The sequence below is a fragment of the Pterocles gutturalis genome, unplaced genomic scaffold (genome assembly GCF_000699245.1).
Source record: "Pterocles gutturalis isolate BGI_N339 unplaced genomic scaffold, ASM69924v1 scaffold44486, whole genome shotgun sequence".
NCBI lineage: Eukaryota > Metazoa > Chordata > Aves > Pterocliformes > Pteroclidae > Pterocles > Pterocles gutturalis.
The window spans coordinates 336-25,442 of NW_010102067.1; the positions used below are offsets into that span (position 1 = coordinate 336).

Below are 25,107 nucleotides of genomic sequence, written 5' to 3' on the forward strand. Positions count from 1 at the left end.
GGACACAGCAATTTTGTTTAAATTTGTGCCTCCTTTCTCCCACATATGGGCCTGATCCTTGCATATCTTGGAACAAGAAAACGCTCCTTTGGCAGAGGCGTGTTTGGGCGACTCAGGGATCAGTTATCAGCTTTCAGTCTCTTATCACCAGGTACCGCTGGACGTCTAAGGGAGGGCACCAATTTGAAGACTCCTCACTTGTGGGAGGGGGGAGGCACGGGAGGGAAGCTGTGCCCAACAGCCTGCGCTAGAGACAGGTCGTATGGAGCAGGGCTCTCCTGCCCCCGAGGTGGCCAGGCTTTCCTCTGGGGAACCCCCAGGCTGGGCTGCTGCTGCCTGGGGCAGGGGCTGCGGCGTCACAGCTCGCAGGCAAAGTCCGGGCTGCAGCCCAGGAAGGACGAGGCTGCCTTCCCTGCTCCCTCACAGAGGCACCACTGCCCAGGGCCCTGCTCAGCTGGGGGGTTTGAATCCATGTGCCACTGCTGCAAGCAGCTCTGGTGGTTCAGAGCCGAGAGACACAGGGAGCTCCTCTTACCTTCCTCTTTCACCTGGGCTGGCTTCTGCATTTTCAGATCCCCATGGGGAGATAGTTTAACATGCTTAAATGGTAAAGAATTAAGCCATTTTTTTTTAAATAATCATTTTGTGACACTTTATTAGAGTCTCATGAGAAGGCCCCATGAAAACCAAAGCTGGCTGGAGGGGAGCGGTGCTGAGCAAGGCAGGGGGTAAGCCACGGCAGCAGCAGCTGGCAGCGTTCCTGTGCTTTCCAGGCAGATGATCTAAGCAGACGAGTTCTCTGCCCAGCCATGCAGATGCAGGCAAAGCCAAGGGCAGGGGCACCCTCAAGGCAGCAGGAGGTTTGGAGCGGTATAACCAGTCACCGGTTGGCTCGCTCTTCCCTCTAACGCCAGCCTGTGTATTAACTGACCTTGCTTGGTGCTACAACCCCTGCTGCTTGCAATCTGACCATTTACAGGTCTCCTTGAAATACAGTAAAATTCATCTAGGAGTTAAAGTTTGGATCTTTTGTTTGTTTGTTTGTTTTTAAAGCTAAATAAGGACTACTGAAAGGTCTCAAAGAAGCTTGTCTTGGCAGCAATTAAATACATGGCAAACCTGCTTAGTGTGTATGCGCAATGCTCCTCTACTCATCTACTTTCCATATGGCAAAGCTCGTGGTGCAGTGGACTTAAAGACACCTCAGAGCTACTGAAAAAACACAGCTCACAGAAATCCTTTATGCTCAGACACACGGTCTCCTTAAGACATAAAGCTAAGCCTTCCTTCAAAGTGTGCTTTTGCATATTACTTATGCAAATTAATTTATTACTTTTCATTTATTTAGCAAAGCAAACACAAACTCCGGAGAGAGCAAGCCAATCCTTACATCGCCCTTGCTTTTATATTTGTGATTTTAAAAAAAAATTAGTAACAAGGAATTAAATACATGCACAGTGGCAAGTATTTTACTTAACAGAGTAAGCTGGTTTTAAACTAGAGGTAGCTATTCCATTTCTATATTATGTAACACACACTTCAAGATAACAGGAGTTAAAAGCAGCAGCCTACACTTTAAACCTCTCCCATAAAACAGGGCCCCAAAGACACAAATAACAGCAGATTTTTTTTCCAAACCAGTTATTACACCATATTTCAAAAAGTTGTAGTTGCTCAGTCTTTAAAGTTAGGATATTTTACCCAGCTACTCTTTTTTTGGCTTATCCGTGGCCACAGCTGGTTCCTGTTCTTAGATAGTACCTTGGGGTACATACTCACATTGGTTTGGTTTTATTCATCTTCAAAACAATTTGCATGGAAACCATTTTTAACTTGATTCCACACCATCCCTTGTTTATTAAAAAAAAAAAAAATCTGCAAGGGAATTGCCTCTGAATGTCATGTTGCTGCGTGACAGTCAAAATTGTATGTCTTGCTCTCCTGCAGTGCACGGAAATATTCTTGCAGTGTTTATTTTAAAATGTAAAAGAAGAGAGCAACACCCAATTTAGACTTTTCCAAAATTATACATTCCCATTTTTGTATATATTTGCATGTGTCTTAAGATCACTTCGGATGTATGGAATTAAAAGACTGGATGTTATTTTAGCCTTTACCGTTGAAAAACATTCATAAGCGAGTTACTAGAACACAAGTCTAATGTACATGAAGCTGACATAGTAGCGATGTAGTTTTAATTACGGGTGTGCTGAGTATGCTGTTTAGTAAGATTTCTGAAACAGTTAAATACAGAGATCGTATGCTCTTTTTATTGGCATACAGTCACTACCCATATAAGTGCATTTGTGTCAAAAAAATAATTTCCATATTTACAGGAAGTGACAGAATTCCAGTTGTTGGCAGAGTATATAAAGCTTTTCATACACAATCTTTTTTATTATTAGACAGAGAATATAAAATCTGAACTGAAAATCAAATTCAATGCATCATGGAAACTGTATTCCTCAATAGCTTTTCTTAAACTTAATTCTAGTTTCTTTCTCTCAAAATAATCCTTCCAAGACATGGGAACTGTTACGCTACCTGCTTTTACCAAGAGCCAATAATGTACTGAGATTGGATCAATAGATCGTTATTTATATCCATACTGATGCAAGTAAAAGTCGTGTGTTGCAAATTGTGCCTTATTTTGCTAATAGGTGTGATTGCTTACTCTATGGAAAAAGACTTAATTGGAGGGGTATGTTATTTATAACCAATTAACTAGTTATTTATCTGTAGCAGTGTTTTAATAAACATGCATGTATTCACCAGCCATTACTTGCTTAACAAACGTACAGGTAAAATGTGATTTTTTGCACTGAAGCAGTTTACTTCTGCATCTAATTTATGAAAAAAATTACACTGGCAAAAATGCTGCATAGATGAATTCTAATTTTAGTAAAGGGATTAATCTGTTCATGAAGACATGCTTTCCACGTTGCCTGTACTAGTATATTTTTTTCTTAGAAGATAAAACCATCAAAGAGATCTCACTTTGAGGTTAAGCCTTTTATCTTTTTCACAATTGCTGCCATACCAGACCTTCTAGACACAGATCTCCAGTCTCTTCCTGAATTGATGTTCTTCTGTAACAGTCACTGTCCTCAGATTGTGTCTTGATGTTCTGGGTTTTTTTTAGCTAGCATTACTTCACACTCTTGTTACTAACAGCAATAGTTCATTTCCTGAAGAAGGAGGTAATCGGTGACCTCTCTCACTTTATGGTGATGTTAAAAACAAAAATGTAGCTACTTTGCTGTCTTATCAATGCATTAGCTTTGCAGGAATCACAACTCCCGGAACACTAGCAAAAATAACCAGCTTTAATGTCTACTACACATTTAATGCATGTGCCAAAATGTAAAGTTAACCTACTGTCAGTTTTCTGATACGTACTGAGTGTCATTTATAAATATATTCCATAAAAACATCTAAAATACTGAGTCTTGTTCCTGTAATATCTTTGAACATCCTTGAAAGTTCTTTCTGAAAACTGGGTGAGGAATATAGTTCCAGAGCTTAACACTGTCACACAAGATCAGTTAGTCGCACATACTCCTAATGGGGTTCAATCTGTTTAAGTATAGCCTGTATTACAGTAACCCATACTTTACACATACAGCATATATTACTTGCCAGTCCAAATAAAAAGGTTATTAAAAATCTGTTACACATATCGAAAGAAAAAATAAGATGTCTTCTTTTTTCTTCCATACCCCCCCAATAGATTAATCTCATCATGTCCATGGATTACATATTTTGACAAGTGTTTTACGTTAAAATATTTTTTCAAGTACTTTAAAAATTTGTTATACCAAAAAAAAGCTGCCTTTTTCTTTTTTTTGTTAAAGTACTTTCCACAATTTAACACAAAATTCAGGTGCAAGAATTTTAAACAAAAAATGAACTAAAGAGCTTTATTGACATCACAGTACATTCAAGAGTAATTTTAAGAACATTACAGCTGAAAGAGAATGGCATGTTTTATATTCTTAATAAGCACTACTGTTCTGAAAAAATGTAATACAAAGAAATCCTATTAGGTATTTAATTCTGAGCAGCATTTGGAAAAAATACACCTATTTACAGATAAAAAAAGGATTCTGGTTTCACCTACATAGCCACAATGTGCCTCTATAATGAGACAAGCCTTTTATAACTCATGGAATTTTTAAACGTCATAGCACTGGTGCCATAAATTGCTCAGCGTTTACGACGAAGAGGAGTCGTTGATCTGAAAAATAAAGGAAAAGGGGGAAAAAGTTAATTGGAAAAAATAAAATAACCCCAAACCCAAACCCACTTTAGGCTTAGTAATTAATAGTTTTAAAAGATTTTCCAAAACTACTTTTGCCTAAGACAAAAAATTTAATAAATACCATACTTTATTAAAAAAGAGTTCATATGCCGTACACATGAAGACGAATATCAAAAATAAAAAAAAAGTCAGACAAAATACTTAAAAAGTATACTACCTTGATCGTGACTTAGACTTGTGTTTGCGGCTTGCCTTCTTACCAGACCTTTGAGATTTCTCCACGGAGCATGACCGAATATGCTTCGATTTCTTAGCCTTCTTTTCCTTACTGCTTCCTGGTGATTCAGAACTACTCCTTGCACTAGATTCGGAGCCTGACCGTTTTTTGCTATCTTTGGTAGAAACTTTTTTGCTTTCTTGTCTGGAATCCTGTCTTATTATTTTCACACATATTGTATCACTGCGAGGGAAAGTTCTTTCACTGTCTCTTTTTCTCTTTAATCTACTGTCATCATGATTGCCAGTCCTGCTTTCTTTTTCCTCTTTTTTTGGCTTATCTTTTCTTTTTTCCTGATCTCTCTCCCTTTCTCTGTTCTTTTTTCTGTCTTTATCTACACCTCCACCCTGCTCCTTCTTCCTTTCTTGATCTTTACCCTCACTTTTATGTTTATGCCTATTTCCAGTAGGGCTTCTACGCTGGTCTTCAGTTTTACGTCTATCCCTGCTTCTGCTGCGGCTCGCACGGTTAGCTCGCCGGTCTCTTGAACGGCTACTGCTTCTACGTCTATCCCAGCTTCTTTCTCTCGAAGGACTCCGATTCCTTCGCCTCTCCCCTCTTTCAGCACTGCGATTTCTACTAGATCTTCTCCTTTCCCTTATTTTCTCTCTGCTCCTACTCCTCTCTCTCCTATTTCTGTGGGAGTAACTCCTGCTTCTACTGCGCCTAACTTTATGTGAAGGTGTCCTACTGCGACTGTGTCTCTTCTTCCTTTTAGGAGAGGAAGAACGTGAAGAGCTGCGACTAGTACCTGAGCTAGTGCTATAGGATGAACTAGATACAGTGCTGCTACTGCTGCTGCTTCTGCTATTGCTGCTAGAACTACCACTGCTAGAGCTTCTTGACCCACTCCTTCCTGTCCTCTCTTTACCCTCTTTTTTGAGTTCTGTATCAGGTACAATTGCATTTGGAGATCTTTTCTTTTCATGAACTGCTTCAAGTTCTTTTGCCTCCTGTGATGCTGAGTTACTGTTTTGTTCTTTGTTACTAAATTCATTCATCTCTTTTGAAACTTTTTCATTTTGTAGCTTTTCTTCTGGAAAAAACGTATACAAAAGAAAAATGCAATTAATTTGGAGTAATATGTCAATAATTTCCGTACTGTTACTTTTGACAAACCAAATTTCCAAGCACCTTCATAACACTTGTAACTAATACACTGTCTGCTATCATACCAACTTGTTATTTTCTTTTTTTATAATTCTAGAAAAGTTGTCCTGCTGGTTTAGAAAACACAAACAATCTAAACAATTTTGGAAGTCCTTGATGTTATTTCATGTTTCAGTGGTTTAAGACTAAGTTCTCAAACAAATACCCTGGAGCACCAGAACTCCCAAATTCATCTACACATGTACTTTTCCTCCTGCAACCTTCTGATACATCTGATTGTCCCCTTCTCCCTCTTACAACTGCTGTACCTACATTTCACGCATTCTTTTCAGCCCCGTTCACCTGAGTTTGAGTAAATCACTGGCTGCTCTGAAGAAGCTGTATTTCCCACACAGCGCGTGGGTAGCCTCTCAAACTCCAAACAGCACTGGCTGTACCTGTATGTTTTGTAGGCCTCATGACCCAAAAAAATTAGGAGTACCCTCTGCTGTAGTGACGCATGTTTCTTTTTTTGAAAGAAAATATTGGGTTTATGGCATTTTCCAAGGACAACTTAGATTAGTTCTAAACGGTAACTAGTCCCAGCAGTTTACATTTTTCCTTCTTTTTAACAGGTTTGATAGCCAACGAATTCCAAGGAAGGGAGGAATAGCATAAAAAGGAGACTTGTAGATAATTCTTTGCTTAAGACTCCGTTCAGGCGTGAAGACCACAGCATTTAATACAGATAGATGGCAAAGCTCTTACACAACAAAAAGTTAATGTCAGTTGAGATTATATATAAGCTTACTAGTCAGAAAATCCTATAAACATGGTACGAAGACAACAGAAGAATTAAAAATACATTTATTGAAAGTAACATAATGAGTACCAGGCCAAGATTCTCATATAGCAAAATAAATTCAGACCCTCAGAGCATTTTCCAGACGTTTCCAACTTTAAGAAAGTTTTACTTATTTATATTCAACCTAGGATCCTCTGCACCACTGGCCAAGTTTATCTCCCCTTCCCATTTTAAACTGAACCCAGAAAACATAACTGACAAAATTTTTAGCCAAAAAAATAGCCTTTTGAGGTGGGCCATCAGTTTCTGAATTACCTTAGGGAATAAAACTGCATCCAGAAACCCAAAGTGATCCAAATGGCAACTGATAGTCAAATCTAACCCAGAAAACAATTCCATCGAGTCCCCGAGTTATTAGGTAATCCAGGCAGAAGCCAGCGTATGTTAGAAGATGCTCTACTGTGTATCAGAAATCTTCTGCCTTTCCTCAACACTGCTACAAATGAGACCTTGCATTTAGTATTCTTCAGTATTCTGGATGTATAGAATCAGCTTCTTTACTCTAGATTTATATTTCTGTAAATAGCCCCATGTTCCCAAACTGACACCTGGCTTCCTGCTAGGCCACCACTCACTCTCTCTATGGCTATCTTTTTATGCAGAAACCTTACAACACTCTGAGAAAGACAGGAATATTAAGGAAACCAGAAGTTTAGCTAGTTTTATTACGGGATCCATACGTCCTATTTCTAGGCTTTTAAAATAAAAAGTAAAAGGAGTAAATAATCCATCTTAAAGTAAGATAAAAAGTACACTAGTGTAATAGCACTTTCTTTCTTTTCCAGCTTATGAACTTGGGTCATGACTTCTTACCACCGTATTCATCTGTTGATCTAGACTGCTCTTCAGCAGTGCAAGGTAACTGGGATACCCTTTTGACCTACATTATTGGTACAAAAGGACAAACCTTACCTTGTATGGAGAAGCAGAAGTAAATCACAGATTTAATTTTATTTTTTTAAATCAAGCCTGTCGCCTTCTCAGAGGCTAAGTGTGAACTGACTGGGTTCAATAATCTTTCTCCAGTATCAGATAAAAAAAAATCTAGTTATGAAGATGTACCATATGGAAACAAACCTCAACTACAACTGAGAACAGTGAGTTCAAAGAAACTGCAGCCTCCCCCTGTACATTCTGAAAGGCGCACTGCACAAGATTATGTAACTAAAAAGCAAGTTTTTTCAGATGACATGAAATGTGCTCCATATACTTAAAAGTATACAACTTTAAAGAATCAAGTTTACATGAACTTCAGGCTGGTGCAGAAAGGTGAAATTTATCCCCCAGTCAGAGATACTGAGACACTAATAATTTTTTAAAAATATATTATACACATATGTGCATTTTTATAATGCAATACTATTATTTATTTAGTACAATATCTGTAGCATATAGATATATATGCACCATGTCTGCTCTTTTAAGACTGAAGTAGAATAGTTTATGGAAAACACTACATGGACTTTTTTTCTTATTAGAAAGAAAAGAAGCAAACACCTAGGTGTTCAAGAAACATGTCGAGGTGGTGCTTCGGGACATGGTTTAGTGGGTTAAGTGGTGTTGGGTTGACAGCTGAACTTGATGATCCTTGAGGTCTTTTCCAGCCTTTATGATTCTATGATTCTATTTTGATCAAGTAGATCAAACATCTTCTTTGTTAAAACTTTTAAAATAAAGAACATTATTTCTAAATTTGGCTTCATATTTTTTGGCTTAAAATGCATTTTCTCTCCCACCAATTTATATATCCTAAGCAGTAAATTCCATATACAGCAGCATAGTAAGAAGACATTATATAATTTACCTTCTAGCTGTCTTTCTAGTAGTAGTTGCTGTTCTCTTTCTTTTCTCCAAAATGCTTCCTGTTTTTGCCTGATTCTGTGTCGTAATTCCTCATCATCAGTATCAGATGATTCAGAGCCTCTGTCACTCCTTTCATCTTCACTGTCTCCTGATCCATAACCACCCAGTCCACCTGCGTGCATAAAGTCCAGTCTATCACGAGGAAAGATTAAGCTTTGTTCTTAATATTTCTGTGGGGCAAAGAGGAGTGTAACATTGCCCTTCCTTCACTTCCTCTTCTCTGAAGAAGTCACTTTATTCTGGTAAGTGCCAATGTTGTTTCACTGGTGTGATCAAGGCCCTCATATCTGCATTGATGCTCACTGTCTGGTTCTACTCCTTCTGGAACAGCTTGTCTATTTTCAGTAAGCAACCACTGCGATTATGGTATTTTTTCCATTGTATGGAAGGGCAAAAAAGCTCCCTGCAGAGGTTGTAACAGTGCCTGCCTCTGTATCAGGAACCGGACAGAAAATGCCTGGGACCTTTCTCAGAAGACATCTCTGAAATGACTTCAGCCGCCTCCACAGTCCAAGGCTACAAACATTCTGAATGCAATTTCAATTTTTCTATACTGAATTAGAAAACACTGCACTTTCACAGGGGTACGGAGATGGAACAGAAATGGACTTTCTTCTCCCCTAGAAATATTAATAACCACTGGACTGATAAGAAAGATAAAGTCAATTTCAACATCCGACATGGAGATATTTTACTTCCTTTCAGTCTGAGGTTCTTCTGATCTTTATTGAGTTAGCCTTAAAACATGTGAATGCGTGTGATGATAACATTCAATCTAATTCATCAGAATTCACGTAACAGAGACATAACTGACCACTGACACTGATGTATGTTTCAGATGATAAAAAGCATGTTGGGAAAGGTCTTTGCTGTGTGTCAAGCTGGAATGTCAATCTCTTTTTCCTGTGTTGTTTCTGGTGATACGTGATATGGGAGCCTCTGTGCTTATGTAGCTTTTCAATAAAATAATAATTCCAAAGATTATATTTTTCTTTACAGACTTTCACATTACTCTTCTATCAACTTTCCCTTCTTGTTTGGATGGATCACAATAGGAGAAAAATGTAAAACAGTATTCATGAAGACTGCAGTGTGCTTCTGAAACAATCATACTTTCAAAAGTCAATTTATCTAAAGTTTTTATGTATTTTCAAAATTAGGGCAAGATTCTCATACACTAACTCACACTGACTAGTCCTTTACTCCAAAAATCATCCCACTTTATATCAGTAGGATCACCTGTGGAACAAACAAAGGTGCTGATAATTAAAGTTATCAGAAAGCGACCCATATTCCTGGGCAATTAAAATCTAGTTTCAAAATGCAACTTCTAGAAATGCAAGGCAAGAGCGAAACTCCCCCTTTAAGCCCTCTCAAAAATAAGGAACATACTTACCGAGTCCAGTGAGGGAAGCCAGTGCACTGGACTGTGCCAGCTGTTTTGCAGGAGCTTTGTATCACATCAACAACAGGAACAACATGTTAACACAAATAGCCACGATTTCATAGTCATGAGTCTATGGTATTGTTAAATCTACTACTATTGCTGCTCTTTGGAGGGAGAGAAGAAACATTAAAAATGCATCATCCATTTAAAACCAATTCTAGATTTTCTGACCACGAAGATATAGAATTTAACTGCAAATTAGTAATGAACAGAAAAAACACAAATATATACTCATAAATCAATTTCCAAGTTACAGCATCTGCACATAAGTTTCAAGTTTCGGTAGTTACATATTTAGATTAACTCAATTACTTTAAAAAATTCAGTTATGTAAGTACAATACACATTAAGAAACCAAATGAATTACTAATTGAGAACTCAAAAGTTCATCTCTTTTCACTTCTGAACAGCTAAGAACTTGAGATAAAGATAATAGCATTAAGAAACAGCTATAGCTCAAGAACCACTGACACACAGGTACAATTTTAACTAAATAAATGAATTGTATGAAAGAAATGGAATAACTGAAGTAACTCACAATACACTGCACAGGACAACAGTACATGATTACTGAATTTGAATTCTACCAGGTTGGATGCACTATACTGGAACTGTTCTTGGGAGATAACTATGGAGGTTAAATGTTTTAGAGACATGCAAATATAGAATATTCACAGAAAAAACTGAAAAAAAAAAAAAAAAAAAAAACCAGCATACCTTTAGTTGCTTTACGGTGAACATCTTTGGCCACGTAATAAATTTCTTCATTTGTGACATCTAAGAGAATCTCTGTCAGCAGCATTTTTGTCAGCATCATCTGAAGAAAATTGCATATACAATTAAAGCCTAAACCTGTTGCATAAATGATGCACTCAAATTATATCCATAGAGTTTCACTTCTTCTGATGGCTATGAAAGTACTCTCTTGCCCATTCTATTTAATTATTTCTTTCAACAGACATGACTTAAAAAAGCAAGTTTGAAATTGTTTAAATTTGACCTGATTTCAAAACTTTCAGAACAGTTTGTATTTTATATTACACATAGCTATCCAGGGCACTGATTCCTGATGTCAAAGATGATACAACAAATGAAACTGTGTATCAGAAATGTACTTGAATGATCTCATTTATTCTGTTAAAAAATAAAGATCACATTTCTGTCTGGTATGCTCCCTTGCTGACCCTAATCCTGCAAAAATCATCAGAGGTTACTTATATAGGATTTTATTATTATATACTTACTACAAAAATTGAAATGCTGGTAGCTAGTTCTCCAAGCTGCTCATTCGGACCATATGCTTTACAAAAATACATTCATCTAGCTTTTTAGAGTTCAGGCCTTCATTAACAAGGTTTCAGTTGTACAATTATCATAAAACTATGATTTCAACATATGAAGTTTCTGCAAACACAGTGAAATTGTTTCTGGTCTAGGACTTAGGTTTCTAGCAATTTAATTCCTTGCAAGAATACATTTCTTAAATTCCCTTTCACTGTAACTGGGGTTGAAGCATAGATTTCAGCTGTGTGCGTTTAATCATTAAAAGTTTTCAGGAATTTGACAAGTTAAACCAAACCATAGAATTAATAACGATCAATGTAAGGATTACATTCATTACATTCTTTCACTACTGTGCTAAATATGAGTTATATAACCTATATCCTTGTCTATCTGCAAAAGACAGCATTATAAACAGACATGCCAGTATAACTCTGCTTTACTGTACTATACCTCTAGTGACAGTATTAGGCAGAGAAAAAGTGTTTTACTTTGCTATGCCCAAAAAATATGAGCAAATAGACAGAAATACTTAGCAAGAACTACATTATTAATACCATTTGATACTCCTTTTCTTCTTCTGTCATTTCTGGTTCACTTTGCTCCTCTTGAGGAGCCGGGGAAGGACTCCTGCTGATTTTCCCAACACTGACAGCTTCAGTGTTTTCAGCATCCTCCTCTTCCTCATCACTGTCCTACAAGAACAGCACCATACATTTCAGGAAAAACTTAGATGTAAATGTCATTAGTTTCTATTTATGATAGTCAACTTGATTTACTTTGTACTGAAATCTGTATTACAGTTATCATTAAACTCTATTTCTTTTCTCTCCTCCTAATAAACATGCAGGTACCTCTCTACCCACACAAGATAAGTAAATACACAGTTGTCAGTTCACTGCCAGACAGTTCCTCAGAACTGCAGACAAATGAGATAACTCCTAAGTGAAGGCAACACAAGGCTTCCCAAACGGGCTCAGTTTAGAAAATACAGGTATCTTAATTTGTTCAGCTACTGACTTAGAATTCAAACCTTCAAAGACCATGTATGTTCCCAAAATACAAGAAAGAAAAAAAGCCCAATTTCAATGTTGTTTCTTTGCCACTACAGATCAAATAATACACCTTTACCTCTCAGACATTAACAACTTCAAAACACCAAGTAAATATCAACAAAGCAGCAGCTTGACTTTAAGCAACAGAAACAAAGAGATAACCAGGAATACAGTCTCTCTTTTGAAGAGACAAAAAAGTTGATAACTTTCAGGAAATACAAACCTGAGCAAAAAGCAAAGCTTTCTACTTACAAATTTACTTTTCTGAGGCAACCGTGGGCCATCCCCTTCTTCAGCCTCCTCACTTTCCTTTTTTTCTTTTTTAGACATCTGTGAACGTTGCTGCTCCATCCTCTCTTTTTCCAATTTTTTCTGTTTTTCTCGTTCCATCTTTTCCAGACCCTCACGAATCCAGGCAGGCAGAGTTCTACGTTTCACAGCATCTACATAAACAAGGTTTAGTTTTGTAAGATGAAAAAACCTTCCCTCCCAAAAGAAAAAACCCCAACAAACCAAGAACAAAGAAGCAACCCTCCATCCACCCCTATTCCAAACAAGCCACACATATGATTGTGGGGAAAAAATTATTTAAAATATCTTTTTCTTTCCCTTCTTTTTTACTTAATAATAATTTTAAAATTCTTCAAATTTTGCAATTCTTCTCAAAACACAGCTTTTATGTTTTTTTCATTAAGGAATGGTTAACATGTACCAATCTGTGGAGGCTCCTGCTTCACGGGCATCGCAATAGGTGAACGCTGTCGGTCTCTGAATGAGGGTCTTTCCCTTCGATTCTGAGGAGGTGCAGAAGGTGCTGGTGGACCTGGTGGCCCTGGGGGTCCTGGCTGCCAATAAGGTGGATGAAATCCACCTTGAGGTGGACCAAAAGTAGCCCCATGCTGAAAGAGTAATGCAGTTTATTTTCCTTCACATTTAACACTAAATACAGCATGTGCGCAAGTTGGTCTACAGAAATCCATGCAAGTAGGAATCCACGATTTCTAGGCTACTGAGATCTCTCAATCGCTTTTTCTGTGGTCCCCAACAAATAAGTTTTTCTTAAATATTTAATGAGCAAACTTAGATTTAAGCAGGGATACTAATGAAGCTAAAAGGGCTTCAACCAATCTCTTTTCATATCGTGCTAAACATTAAGCCCTATAATCACCATCTATCTCCAACAGTTCATTGCCAGCTTATCATCAGCATGCAGTTAAATGAAGAGTAGACAAAATTTAAGTTTAAAAGTCTAGCTCTGTTAGCCATCTTTCTTTGTAACTACAACATGAGAACAAAAATGAGAAGTTTAAGCTTTTATTACAAAAGAATTCTGCACTGCGCACTTTCCAGTAATCATTAATGGATGTTACTAGTATAGCTGATTAAAATATTAAATGCATAAATATGCGAGTTTAGTACAGACCCTGGATTCTACGCAAGCTGTATACAATCCAAAAGTCACAAGTCTTGAGGCATATGTGAGGGGGTTTTTTGTTTAATATTTGTTGCCCAGAAATGCCTAATGAAATTATTTAAGAGGAGAGTGTTTAGGAATAAATTTATAGCATCAATTTTTTTTTTTTATTATATTCTATGGAGTTATTTATTTAAGTCACTAGCGGCAGAAGCATGCTTCCACTACAATTTCAGGACAAGCATCCCTCTGTTACTCACTGCAAAATAAGTTTTCTGCAGTACTTAATTCCGTAGTAATTCATTAATTTTAAGAGTTGGTCCCACAGTAGTAAACAAAGGAAATTATAATAAACTAGTGTATTTGAAAATACTTGTTCACCTCCTAACAATAGTGCTGAACAAGAGAATTTAATAATAGAGAAAAGTAGGCCAGAAGATAGAAACACGGTTCTGCCTGTCTTCCCTTGGGTTTGTTTATGAACAGGAGGTAGGTGTTTTAACAGGTACAGTTTGTTCATTTATATCAAGAGTTTTGAAAGAAAAATACTGAAAATAGGGGAAAGATCCAAAACTTCTTTGTGTTTAAAGACTTGTGCAACACCCCCTGCTATTATTAGTGATAAAACCACCTACAGATTTATGCTGCTATGCAACCTATATGCCAGAATTAAGAAAAAAGTGGATGTGGATTTTTTAGAAATATGGTTTTTTTATTCAAAGAATCACAGTAGATAGATATGGAAAAGATCAATGGATCATCCAGTCTATCTCTCTGCAAATACAGGACTGTTCCCTACAGTACATTATCTACTGTATTAAAGTATATATTTATGAACCTTTTTTTCTCCTCCTCTTCCTTTTTTCTTTTTTTTTTAAACACAAAACTCCATAATGTTAATTTATATACTGGAACACAGTGATTAATTTTAATATTGTAGACAACAGCCATTTCTCATTACTAGTATAGAAAAAAAAAAACCCTTTGGCCTCAGAACACAACTGAAAACTCTCAAGTCTCTTCTGTAAAGTATTTGGTAAAAATGTATCTTAGCAGGTAACAGATTCTGTAGATGTTTGTAGAACTGAAGAATGAAAGTCGACGCTAGATGGTATTAGAGGAACACATCCATGGAAGGGACTCTGCACGTCTACAATATTAAAGCAACAAATATGTTTCACCTGATAGTCAAACTGGTTCACTGGCCCCATTGCAAAGTTATCAGGAGGTCCCCCAAAGTTGTGATTGTTCTGGTTAAATATATGCCTGTTGTCAGGAGCAAATTCCCCACTGTCCTGACTATTGCTGTCTTCAGATGGAGGAACAATTTCCATTTGACCTGGGGTTGGAGCCATCCACTGCTGATCTGGAGGTGGGTGAGGGGGTTGGTGAGGCATTCCCCATTCTGTTTAGGATTTAGAACACAATTCAATACCAAGTTAGTGTGATTTACATGAGTCACCAATCACTCAATGTTCTTGTATTTATCACAAGGTTCCTCAAAGCAACACAGATGATAAAGTTATGAAGAAACATCAATCTACAGACTGCATTATACTGTCTCAATAATTCCTTCAACCAAATGAAGGAAATACAAATAGCTATAGCTGAACTAAAACACAGGGCGGGGAGCAGAACTGGACAGGCACAGAGATGCTGTAAAATTTTTTTTGCTGTAAATTTCCAGTGATACTGAATCCACCAGAGCACTTACACATTGTGTAAACTGTTAAAGAACTGCTCCTACTTCTCTATTTCTATGTTGTTACAACCTTAGCACTAATGAGCTATTTTATTCCTTTGCATAATAGACTTAAAAGACCTATTATGGAAAGGAAATGGTTTTCTGAACAGCAGAACCACTGAAACCTGCTTTCCAAAGTCTCGTGTCTCGATTATGGATGATTCCGTGGATTCTTCAACATCTAGCAGAGGTCCTAGCATAAGCTACAGCCATAAGTCCTCAAACATAAGTTACAATTGGCTAACAGAGTGAAAAGGGTTTAAGGAATGAATTAGTAGCTCATGTGGCCATAAGTTTTGTCAGAACTGAAATCAGTCTAAAAATGATGTCCACTATACAGATATTTACAGACTGTGACAGAACTACCTTGTAGCTTTCACCAGTAACATAATTAATATCCAGCCTCTCAGGTTAACTCCTACCTTCCATCCAGTCCTTTAATAACTCTTTCAATTTTTCTCATTTTTACTGTCCTTCCCAACTGCATCATAATTGGATCCATTACTGTAGCAACCATAAAGGGTTAACATAGGTTTTTTTTTACTTGGTCATTCTTTTTTTTGTACATTCAAGAATTTTATCACTCCTTTCACTCCCACTGTCATCCTGGTAGGTCGTGTTTAGCTGATTAATCAAATCTTTTTCTAGAGTCAGTAGTCCTAAAATATTCTAAAGGATAGAATCCTTTAAGTACAGCTTACAAGAGTTACTGTTGATAAATGTACGTGTTAACACTGACACTATTTAAATCACAGAATCACAGAATGTTAGAGATTGGAAGGGACCTCGAAAGATCATCTGGTCCAATCCCCCTGCCGGAGCAGGAACACCTAGATCAGATCACACAGGAACGCATCCAGGCGGGCTTTGAATGTCTCCAGAGAAGGAGACTCCACAACCTCTCTGGGCAGCCTGTTCCAGTGCTCTGTCACCCTCACCGTGAAGAAGTTTTTTCTCATATTCAAGTGGAACCTCCTATGTTCCAGCTTGAACCCATTGCCCCTTGTCCTATCACTGGATGTCACAGAGAAGAGCCTGGCTCCATCCTCCTGACACTCACCCTTTACATATTTATAAACATTGATTAGGTCACCCCTCAGTCTCCTCTCTTCCAGGCTAAAGAGACCCAGCTCCCTCAGCCTTTCCTCATAAGGGAGATGCTCCATTCCCTTAATCATCTTTGTGGCTCTGCACTGGACTCTCAACTGCCCAGTTTACTTCAAGTCAACTGACTTACAAGCTTGCAAGTCACATGCAACAGATGCTGTTTTCACTTACGGAACATGAGTCCCTTCAAAATTAATTGTCTGCTAGTTACGCAGTTGGTTTTCAGATTGCCATTTTGCTTTTTTATTAGTAGCACATTAAAGACTTTTGGATCCAAAAAGAAACTTGAAGGATATGGAGAAAGATGAAGCTTTGTAGAAAGAGTAAATACGTGAAGGTACCTTTGCCTAGCCACGTATGCTATGATTTAGTGTGTTTGCTGTGACTGCTTTTACACATTAAGAATTACATTGCCTTAATTAAGGGAAGCTGGGTCGTATATGCATCAGCACGGTCTTTATCAGTGTCCAAAAAAACTGAGAAAACAACATATTCTTTGAATGATATACCCAATGATAACAAAATCCATTGGCACACTGTTTCCCATTAACAAAAGGTGTTACATTATTCTCACTCCTAGATCTAAGATGTTTTCCTGTTCTGCATTTTCTGGGTGAGCTTGGGTGCCAAACATCCAGAATTATCAATGAAATATCTTCCTCAATTTTATCCTTCTGTGACTCTTTGCAAAAACTACCGCTTAAGATATTATTCTCTTTGACCTCACAGATGAAAAAGCATAGGAGGAAGAATTCACCACCACAGGATCATATGAAAAACAAAGTTGTCCAACAATGACACAGTATTTCTGTGAAAACCGTTAGCTGCTATTCAGAAATAGGGCTAGAATACACTCTATGTACTGCCACATAGTAAAGTTAAAATTCTTACATGTCGCTACAGTAACTTAGAGCCCAGTGCAGGTAAGTGAAACTTCAGTGAAACCTGATGGCTATCTCCCTTTTATTATGCATGTGAAAGAACTGCCAATGACATTTTAAGCCTATTTTTATTAAACATTGCACTTAAATGAATTTGAATAGTCACAGTGAAAATTTGAGGCGTTATTCTTTCCATCATTAACAGAATCAAGCATGAAGTGCAGGTTTCACGAAGACAACAGAAGGTATGTACGCAGGCTTACTAACTACCTTGCTCACACATTTCAAATTGCATTATAGTGTGGTGACATAACAAACCTTTCAGAAAACAACTTCAGAAAAATTTTCAGCAGAAAATACCCAATCTCTACCTCATGCTTATTGCCAGTGTTATTTTACAACGTTTTAAAAAGAAAATTAATTTTTGGCCAAAACTGAAGTTTTGAGGAAGCTATTAAGAAATGAAAATAATTGTACTAACAGAATTGTTCAACCAACTTCAGCTTACAATAACTGAAAAATTATGCAGATGACAATGGGATATGTAAGTCAAAAAGGGTAAATACTAAGTATATGAAACATGTAATAATAACATATTTTACACACAGAATGTTGCTCATCTCCTTTTTCAAGATTTTAAGACACCTAAAGCCAGCATCTGCCAGTTATATTGTGAACTCATCCTAGATGTCAAGATCATGCCAGAAGCAGATATTACACTACAGGAGCAGGCAACAGATGCTCTTTAATTCTGAGGCATCCTGTTGCCTTCAGTGCTGGTTCTCCTAATGCAGTGGCATAAGCAAGAAAACATAAGATGTAAGAATAAGATCCAGGGAAGTAAATGTAGAACTGCAAGTCACACTTTATCTTTCTACAGCATTCAGGGACAGGACAAGTCTTTTGTATATGTATATTATAAAACCAAATTATTTATTTTATACAGAGATTACCGAGCTGTGTTATCACACTTTTATGTCTGTACTGTTACCCACTTTGTGGAACACCTGACTGGAAAGTAGCAGCTGTGATAGTTAATTAGTTGATGCTACTGATAGTTCTGCATCTTGAAGCCTGAGGGACAGGGCACGATCACACCCAAAAATGTCTGACAAAAACAAAATTTCATTACGTGAAAAAAATGAATGAATGGAAAGGAAAACAAACCTGGCTGCCACATTCTGTTGAAGTTGGGATCCCCCTGAAAATTATTATGGTTGGTTGGACCAGACTCTATTCCTGAAATATCCTGTCCGTTTGGCATCATTCCTTGTTGTTCCACTACACTCTGTTGCCCTGAGGCTTCTCGCTGAGCAATCCATGCTTGAGCTAATGCAGCCCAGTCAATCTGGCCTAAAATAAAGAGAGGAAATTTAAAAGGTTACTATTCACATCTGAAATTTAACACTGTTTCTCAATTATGTCTCCTTCCTTGAGAGAAACAGACGTTTACCTTCAGCAAGCACCATAAACACCATTAAAAATTATTCAGTGTAAAGGAAAACAAACTGAAAGCAAACGTCAGTGTACATACTTGCTGAAGTAGAATTTTTCTGCATATATTCAAATTATGTCTCATTCCTTGAGAGAAACAGACAACGTTTACCTTCAGCAAGCACCATAAACACCATTAAAAATTATTCAGTGTAAAGGAAAACAAACTGAAAGCAAACGTCAGTGTACATACTTGCTGAAGTAGAATTTTTCTGCATATATTCAAAATGCCATAAGGCAGATTATTTTAGGTTCACATCAGCACTGAATGGGTGGTAGTAATACACTTTTTTCATAAGTGAACCGATTTTGATATCAGAGAGAAATATATATAGCCTTAAACTCTAAATTCATGAAGATTCAAGTGTAAGAAACATACATAGTTAGAAAACTACATTTCGCAACATATACTTTTTGTATAACCCCTGATTTCTGGAATGCTATTATATGTTACAGTTCTCTTCCCCCTTTTTTTCTTTACTACCATTCCTACCAGTAAGTAAAGAAATTGCACTCAGATGAGGACTCCAGTATGTCTTCGCTCACTATCAGATCAGGAAATCTCTCTAGTGAAGTTACAGAAATTGAAGTGACAGAGTAAAAAAACAGGGTGCCTGGTCACTCTGCCCAAGTATTAAACACACACCTCCGCTCTCTCCATCCATTTCTGTATTTCTCTTGATACTCTGATTTGTTGTCACCTCACTCTCAATTTAAGGTATATTATGTTCTATTGTTTAAATTTTTTTTTGTGGGGAAAAAATCCAGAGATCATGATCACCACTGCTGCAACCTAAAACAAATATCATACTGATCTTCCAGTTAGAGTTTTTACTGTGTATACATCTGCATTAGTACTTCTGCCACACAGGCACTGAATAAAAAGCACATTTTCTCAAATAAATTATTCAGCTTGGCTAAAGAACTGACAGGGATACAGACTCTGTAAAAGTACATGAGGTCTAAATGTTAATCTGTATGACTGGTAAAATGTTGATAATTTGTCCAGGATAACTCAGGTTGCTTACTTGTATTCTGCATATTAACTATAATGATGCCAAAATATTTTGAATCAATGTATGTTTTCTATTTTTTCTAGTTGTTCCGAAAAGCATCACAAATGTATTATCTTGAGAGCAGCTACAAAAAAGCAACTGTCAGTCATGCTCTGCAACAGAGATTCAAAAATTCAAATGACAACAGATTAAATAAAATTAATACACAAAGCTTTCTATATACTTACTTGGATCTTGCTGGTGCTGAAATGACTGCATCCACTGCTGTTGGTTCAAAGGCCATTGCTGCCAAGGTTGTCCACCTTGATCCCACATCTTTTAAGTCTTTATATAGTCTATATTTCAACTAAAAATAATAGTTGTATGTTTAAATAGATGCCCATGAAATATCACATAACTGAAACTTACATAACTGCAGATATGGTTAAGCCTTGCAAAGCAAGCTGAAGCAATGCTGGCTTAATATTTTAAGCTGGAGGAAACGGTTCATCCTTTAGAGTAATATCTGAAAATATTACTGTAAGATTTCAGAAGCCTAGTATGCTTTCCCTGTATTTTTGCAAGAAATTAACTACAAAATGATGTTCAAGGAGAAATATGACAGGTTTGTAGGACAAGAAATCATCTGACAATAAATACAATTTAAAGTAAGTCAAAATATAAAAGACATTACTTAAATGATATCCTTGCCTGTTTCTTAGGGAAAAGGTGTACTTTTCTATACAAGTGTCATGCAAGGCTGTTAAGCAAGACAAAGGAAAGTCACCAAACAGTAAAACACATCATTAATGATTGCACGGGAGAACTGCACAGGTACAGAACAGTGTCCACATGCATTTTATGCATTGTATAGGTTCATTATAATTTCTAAATAATATACACCTTTAAATCCAAGAAAGAAAGAAAAATATCACTGCATAACTGCACATTTACCACACGGTCCCTTAAAATCACAAGAAACATTTTTTGGTGCCATGCTGTATATCCTCAGTGAACAGGCAGCCCCAGCCCTAGGACCTGACAGCACGGGAGCTCCACAGCCTGCTTTCAGTGAAGCTCCAGGACCAGCTCTGCAAGAATTCGATGAGGTACAGCAGTCTACCAGGTAGGTATGTCTAAAACAGCACACCAGTTCCTTCCAGTCACCTGTACCTCGTGTGTACATCTAACCTGCTACACATGGAGGACCAGACAGCAGCCAGCCACACGGCTCCAAACTTTTCTGAAGACAAAGCCTGGGCCCAGTTTTGGGAACACTTCACTCCAGGAACTGTCCACAATGCCAGCACAGGTAAGACTGCACAAAGTGTGACCCCCTCTACTCTTCCCAGTCTGTTAACAACTTCTCAACAGGCTTTCCACTCTTCATGGATATATCCTCACGCCATTCAACACACAATCCTCAATTTCACGCTATAAAAGCATCACCCATGTAGGCTGTTTCAAATACTCCAAACTTAAAGGAAACAGAGAAAAATTCATTTCCCGGGGTTACAGGAGCAGCACACGAGACCTAGTCAACACTCACACCCAAGTGCAGTACAGAATAGATGAATACAGCCTGTCAGAAACTAGCTGAAAGCAGCCAGGGCTGCTCGGGTGCCCAGCCAGGAACATAACCCCAACCGTTCTCACTGAGGACGCGCGCAGCCCCACAGACAGAGCTGGCTTCTGGCAGACACAAGAAGAGCAACTAAGAGTGGATCCTGCTTGCAGGGATCTTGCGCTTAGTGCTTACGCGTTCATATAAATCATTGCATGACTGCAAGGAAGAGAGCATCACGCTACAAAAATGCATAATGAAAAAAGCTGTGCGTAACATCGTGGGGTGTTTGGTCATGCAGAGATGAATGCAAGCTCATAGTTTACATACTCCTGTCAAATTTTAATCTGAAAACCTGTAGATCACCTTTGCTTCAAGACCACTAACATTCAAGCCAGTACAATAACTACACGGGTATGGCTCAGAAAAATTCAGCTGCAAATGCATTTTTGTGGGTTTTAAACAAGACCAGATCAACCTTGGGAACAGCAGGGGTGGTGGGGGGTGGAGACTGGATAAAAACTACTTTTCTACTTTCACAATATTTCTTGACAAATTAAGTCTTTGGTTTTTTTTCTTTTCCATGATATCTTTATGACACTCGGACTTTTAGTAGGTAAAGCCAGTGTCCTTCTTTTGTTTTTGGTTTTTTGGGGTTTTTTTTGGGTGGTTGGGTTTTTTTAAACATTTTGATCTGTATCTCAGAATTCAACTTTTTTGCACCAGTTGAGAGTAAAAAAGTGGTTAATGAATACTTAATCCAACATTCAAGCTGGCCCTGCCACTCCTAGCTCTCCGAGTACTCGTATATACCTATTTCATACACAAAGTATGAAAAAGTAATTTGTCCCATTATTTCCACCCTAAAGCAAGATAAAAGTAAGTAACTGTTGTTTCTTCCTCCCCTCAGTTCATCTTTCCATCCAGAATCCAAATTTGTTCAGCTGTCAAAAGAAACCTTTTTACATCTTAAAATTTTGTTCAGCTGTCAAAAGAAACCTTTTTACATCTTAAAATAAAGTTTTAACAATTGCGGTTCAAGATAACCACTAGTCTTCTAAGCACTGCAGAGCCTCATGATGCCACTCCCTTTGTTTCCAGCTGTTAAATCACACTAGTCACAATAAAAATGTATTTCAGTAATTCTGGTATCACTTTTTTACCTAAATAAATAATACCTTGGAAAAAGTTTGTGACATTTCATTAAAATAAACTCAGCAAAAGATTTAGAAGATTAAATTGTTCCACCAATAATGTAAGGGGCAGGCTTGTATTTAATGGAATGCCCAAAAAAATCAATTTTTCAAACAGTTAAAAAAATTGTCAACTTCTCTTATGGAAGTGCAACAATATTAAGAACACCTCTACAAATTCAACTGAATTGGAGCCTCCTACACACAGTTTTTACTTGGTTGGATCAGATGAGATTTATTTTTATTGGACTGCATATATCTCTGTCCTAAAATCTTGGACATTCAGGATTTTTTTTAACATGCTCCAACTAACACAATTAGCTGGTAATAAACTTTTGTACCTGTTAAAACACTTACCAGTTATCGGTTTCTCATGGATTCTATACTGAAAGTATTCTAGCCTCTTTTTCTTTATTCTCTCACCATGGATAAACTGAAGCACCAGTTTGGAGCATAAGAAGGTATAAGGTAACAAATGCCTCCAGATCTCCCCTGTATAACCTGTCTGCGGTATAGCAACCATCTTAGTATTTCACAAAGTATCAAAAGAAAATAATTCAACTTCTTTTTTATGGGGGAGATAAATTATTCTGCAGCTATATCAGTCGGCATCTGGAAAGGTGACCAAGAGACACAGAAAACAGACAGTGACTTCAGGCAGCATCAGCAGCACTCACTCCCCTCCTGGCTTCCCTCTCAGCAAGTTATCACGCCCTAGGTCGCTGAGGCCAAGGGAAGCAGTGCAGAAGGACTCCACCATCTCCCCATTAGAGAGTGGCACTGACCCTGATCACCCAGCCATCCTCTGGGCTGCTCCCAAGCATGTTTCGGGTGTCAGCACAGACATGGGACTCAGCGGGCAGTTAGGACGCGTCCATTCGGGTTTGGAAGGTCAGAGACTTCCATTCAGTGCCAGCTGGCTTCAGGGCCAGAGTGAACAACCCAGTCGGGTTTAAGTTGTTAGCATACATAGCTGCTTCTCCATCGCTCTGCAATGCAATACGGCCTAGAGTCTTCAACTGTCCGCAGAAAGATTACTTCACCTTGGTATTGCTATTTTGGGGACAGAAATCAGGTGGGGAAGTGCAAAGCAAGAGGTCAAGACATGAGTTCTATTTTGATGCCCAACAGTATGACAAGACAGCAACAACTGTGCAAAACCGTGAAGAACTTCAACATTTGATTAAATCAATTTATGCCATCCAGAGCAGACCAATTTTAAATCACTGCCATTTGAAACTGCTAATTTTAGCTTGTGAACTGTATTTGAAAGCTTTTAATTCTGCATTGTATTTGTAATTTCCTGTTTTCCTGAAGAAATGTTGGTTTTCATAGGTCGGCAGCTACAAAACATGCTGGCTTTCAAGTATACAGATTTATTACCAAATTTAGTGTAAAAACTTTCTTTGCTAATCAGAAATATGTACTACACAAATATTGAAGCAATTACATCAGTTTCTTTATGCATCCGTATATGTACACACAAAAACCCTTCTCCAAATATCATATGAAAACTGGCCAAGTAATTTCAAATTTTCTATTCATTTCAACTCATCTTCATTGTTATGCTATTTTTTGGACAGAAACAGGAATTGTATAAGGAAGAAACAAAATCAGCATCTTAACAAGTTTATAAAACTAACCTTAAGATACGCTGGCAAAAGAGAAGACCACGTGTTCAAATCCTTTTAGTATTGAAAACTAAACGATCTCTTTTAATATGCACTACTCAAAGCTAGAGAACAGAAGAAGTTTGTTATAAGACCTCAATCTATGTGGTGACATGAAACAGCAGGACACCATCACTTTCCCAGAAACAGATTTCACTGCTTTTTTGCTCCCTGCTTGGTTTCCTGCACTTTTTCCAAGTCTTCACTAACCAGTATATGCTAAACATGAAAAAGGTATTCAATGAAAAGTCTTCTCACTCACTACAGGGAGGCTACAAGCACTTAAATGCCGTTTATTATATTCACAAATTGTTTTGCCAAGCGCTGTAGTGTTTAATGGTTTCATCTGCTTTCAAGTTTCAGAGGCAAACAAACTGGCTTTAGCACTTTAAGTTCTCATATTCTAAAGGACAACTAAAGAAATCCTATATACACACCCCTCTATTAAACTACATGCAGGTAGGCTATCTGATGTTACACTTTTTTACATAAAAGTAATAAAACTTTGTATACTGCTCATGAAACTTCACTGAGAAGAGTACAGGCAGACCTGTTCAACATACGCTCAATATAGTCCCATCAGACATCACTGATATTTTACTCTGCTAGTGATACTATTTTAAAGATGTCAAAAATAAAAACAGATCGAGGCAAGCCTTGCCATACTGAACAAACCAGATGTGAGAGTTACCAAAATAACACTTTTGAACCTCAGTGCCATAAACTGGAACGGGCACAAACTAAAAGAACAAAACACAGCAAAGAAAAGGTAGCCTGTTCTCAATAATTTTAAATTTACTGCAAGGGATTCATTCCCCATACTGAGGGGGAAAAAAACCCAAACCCCAAAACCAACAAAAAACTCCTCTCCACCACCAAATCAGTAATTTAAAGGCTTGAAACAGCT

The 25,107-nt window shown here is 37.5% G+C and overlaps 1 protein-coding gene across 2 annotated transcripts; it reads right to left on the reverse strand.

Annotated features, from left to right (window-relative positions):
- Positions 1-3,722: 3,722 nt before the first annotated feature.
- Positions 3,723-20,366, reverse strand: PNISR (PNN-interacting serine/arginine-rich protein). 2 transcript variants are annotated; one of them, XM_010085159.1, is made up of 11 exons: positions 20,022-20,366; positions 18,452-18,637; positions 14,734-14,957; positions 12,851-13,037; positions 12,391-12,581; positions 11,641-11,778; positions 10,520-10,619; positions 9,752-9,805; positions 8,297-8,467; positions 4,479-5,574; positions 3,723-4,237 (listed from the first exon to the last, which is right to left on the reverse strand). In XM_010085159.1, the coding sequence occupies exons 1-11, from the start codon at positions 20,107-20,109 to the stop codon at positions 4,207-4,209; spliced, it is 2,466 nt and encodes an 821-aa protein (XP_010083461.1). In that variant the 5' UTR covers positions 20,110-20,366; the 3' UTR covers positions 3,723-4,206. The 2 variants fall into 2 exon arrangements, with proteins under 2 accessions (XP_010083461.1, XP_010083469.1); XM_010085167.1 differs by having other exon boundaries at positions 3,893-5,574.
- Positions 20,367-25,107: the final 4,741 nt, after the last annotated feature.

Coding starts and splice junctions, on each gene's coding strand:
- PNISR (XM_010085159.1), bottom strand. CDS start 20,109: ATGTGGGATCAAGGTGGACAACCTTGGCAGCAATGGCCTTTGAACCAA. Junction 14,958..18,451: donor CAACAGAATGTGGCAGCCAG/GTTTGTTTTCCT, acceptor AATCCTAAACAG/AATGGGGAATGCCTCACCAA. Junction 4,238..4,478: donor AAGTCTAAGTCACGATCAAG/GTAGTATACTTT, acceptor TTTATTTTTCAG/ATCAACGACTCCTCTTCGTC.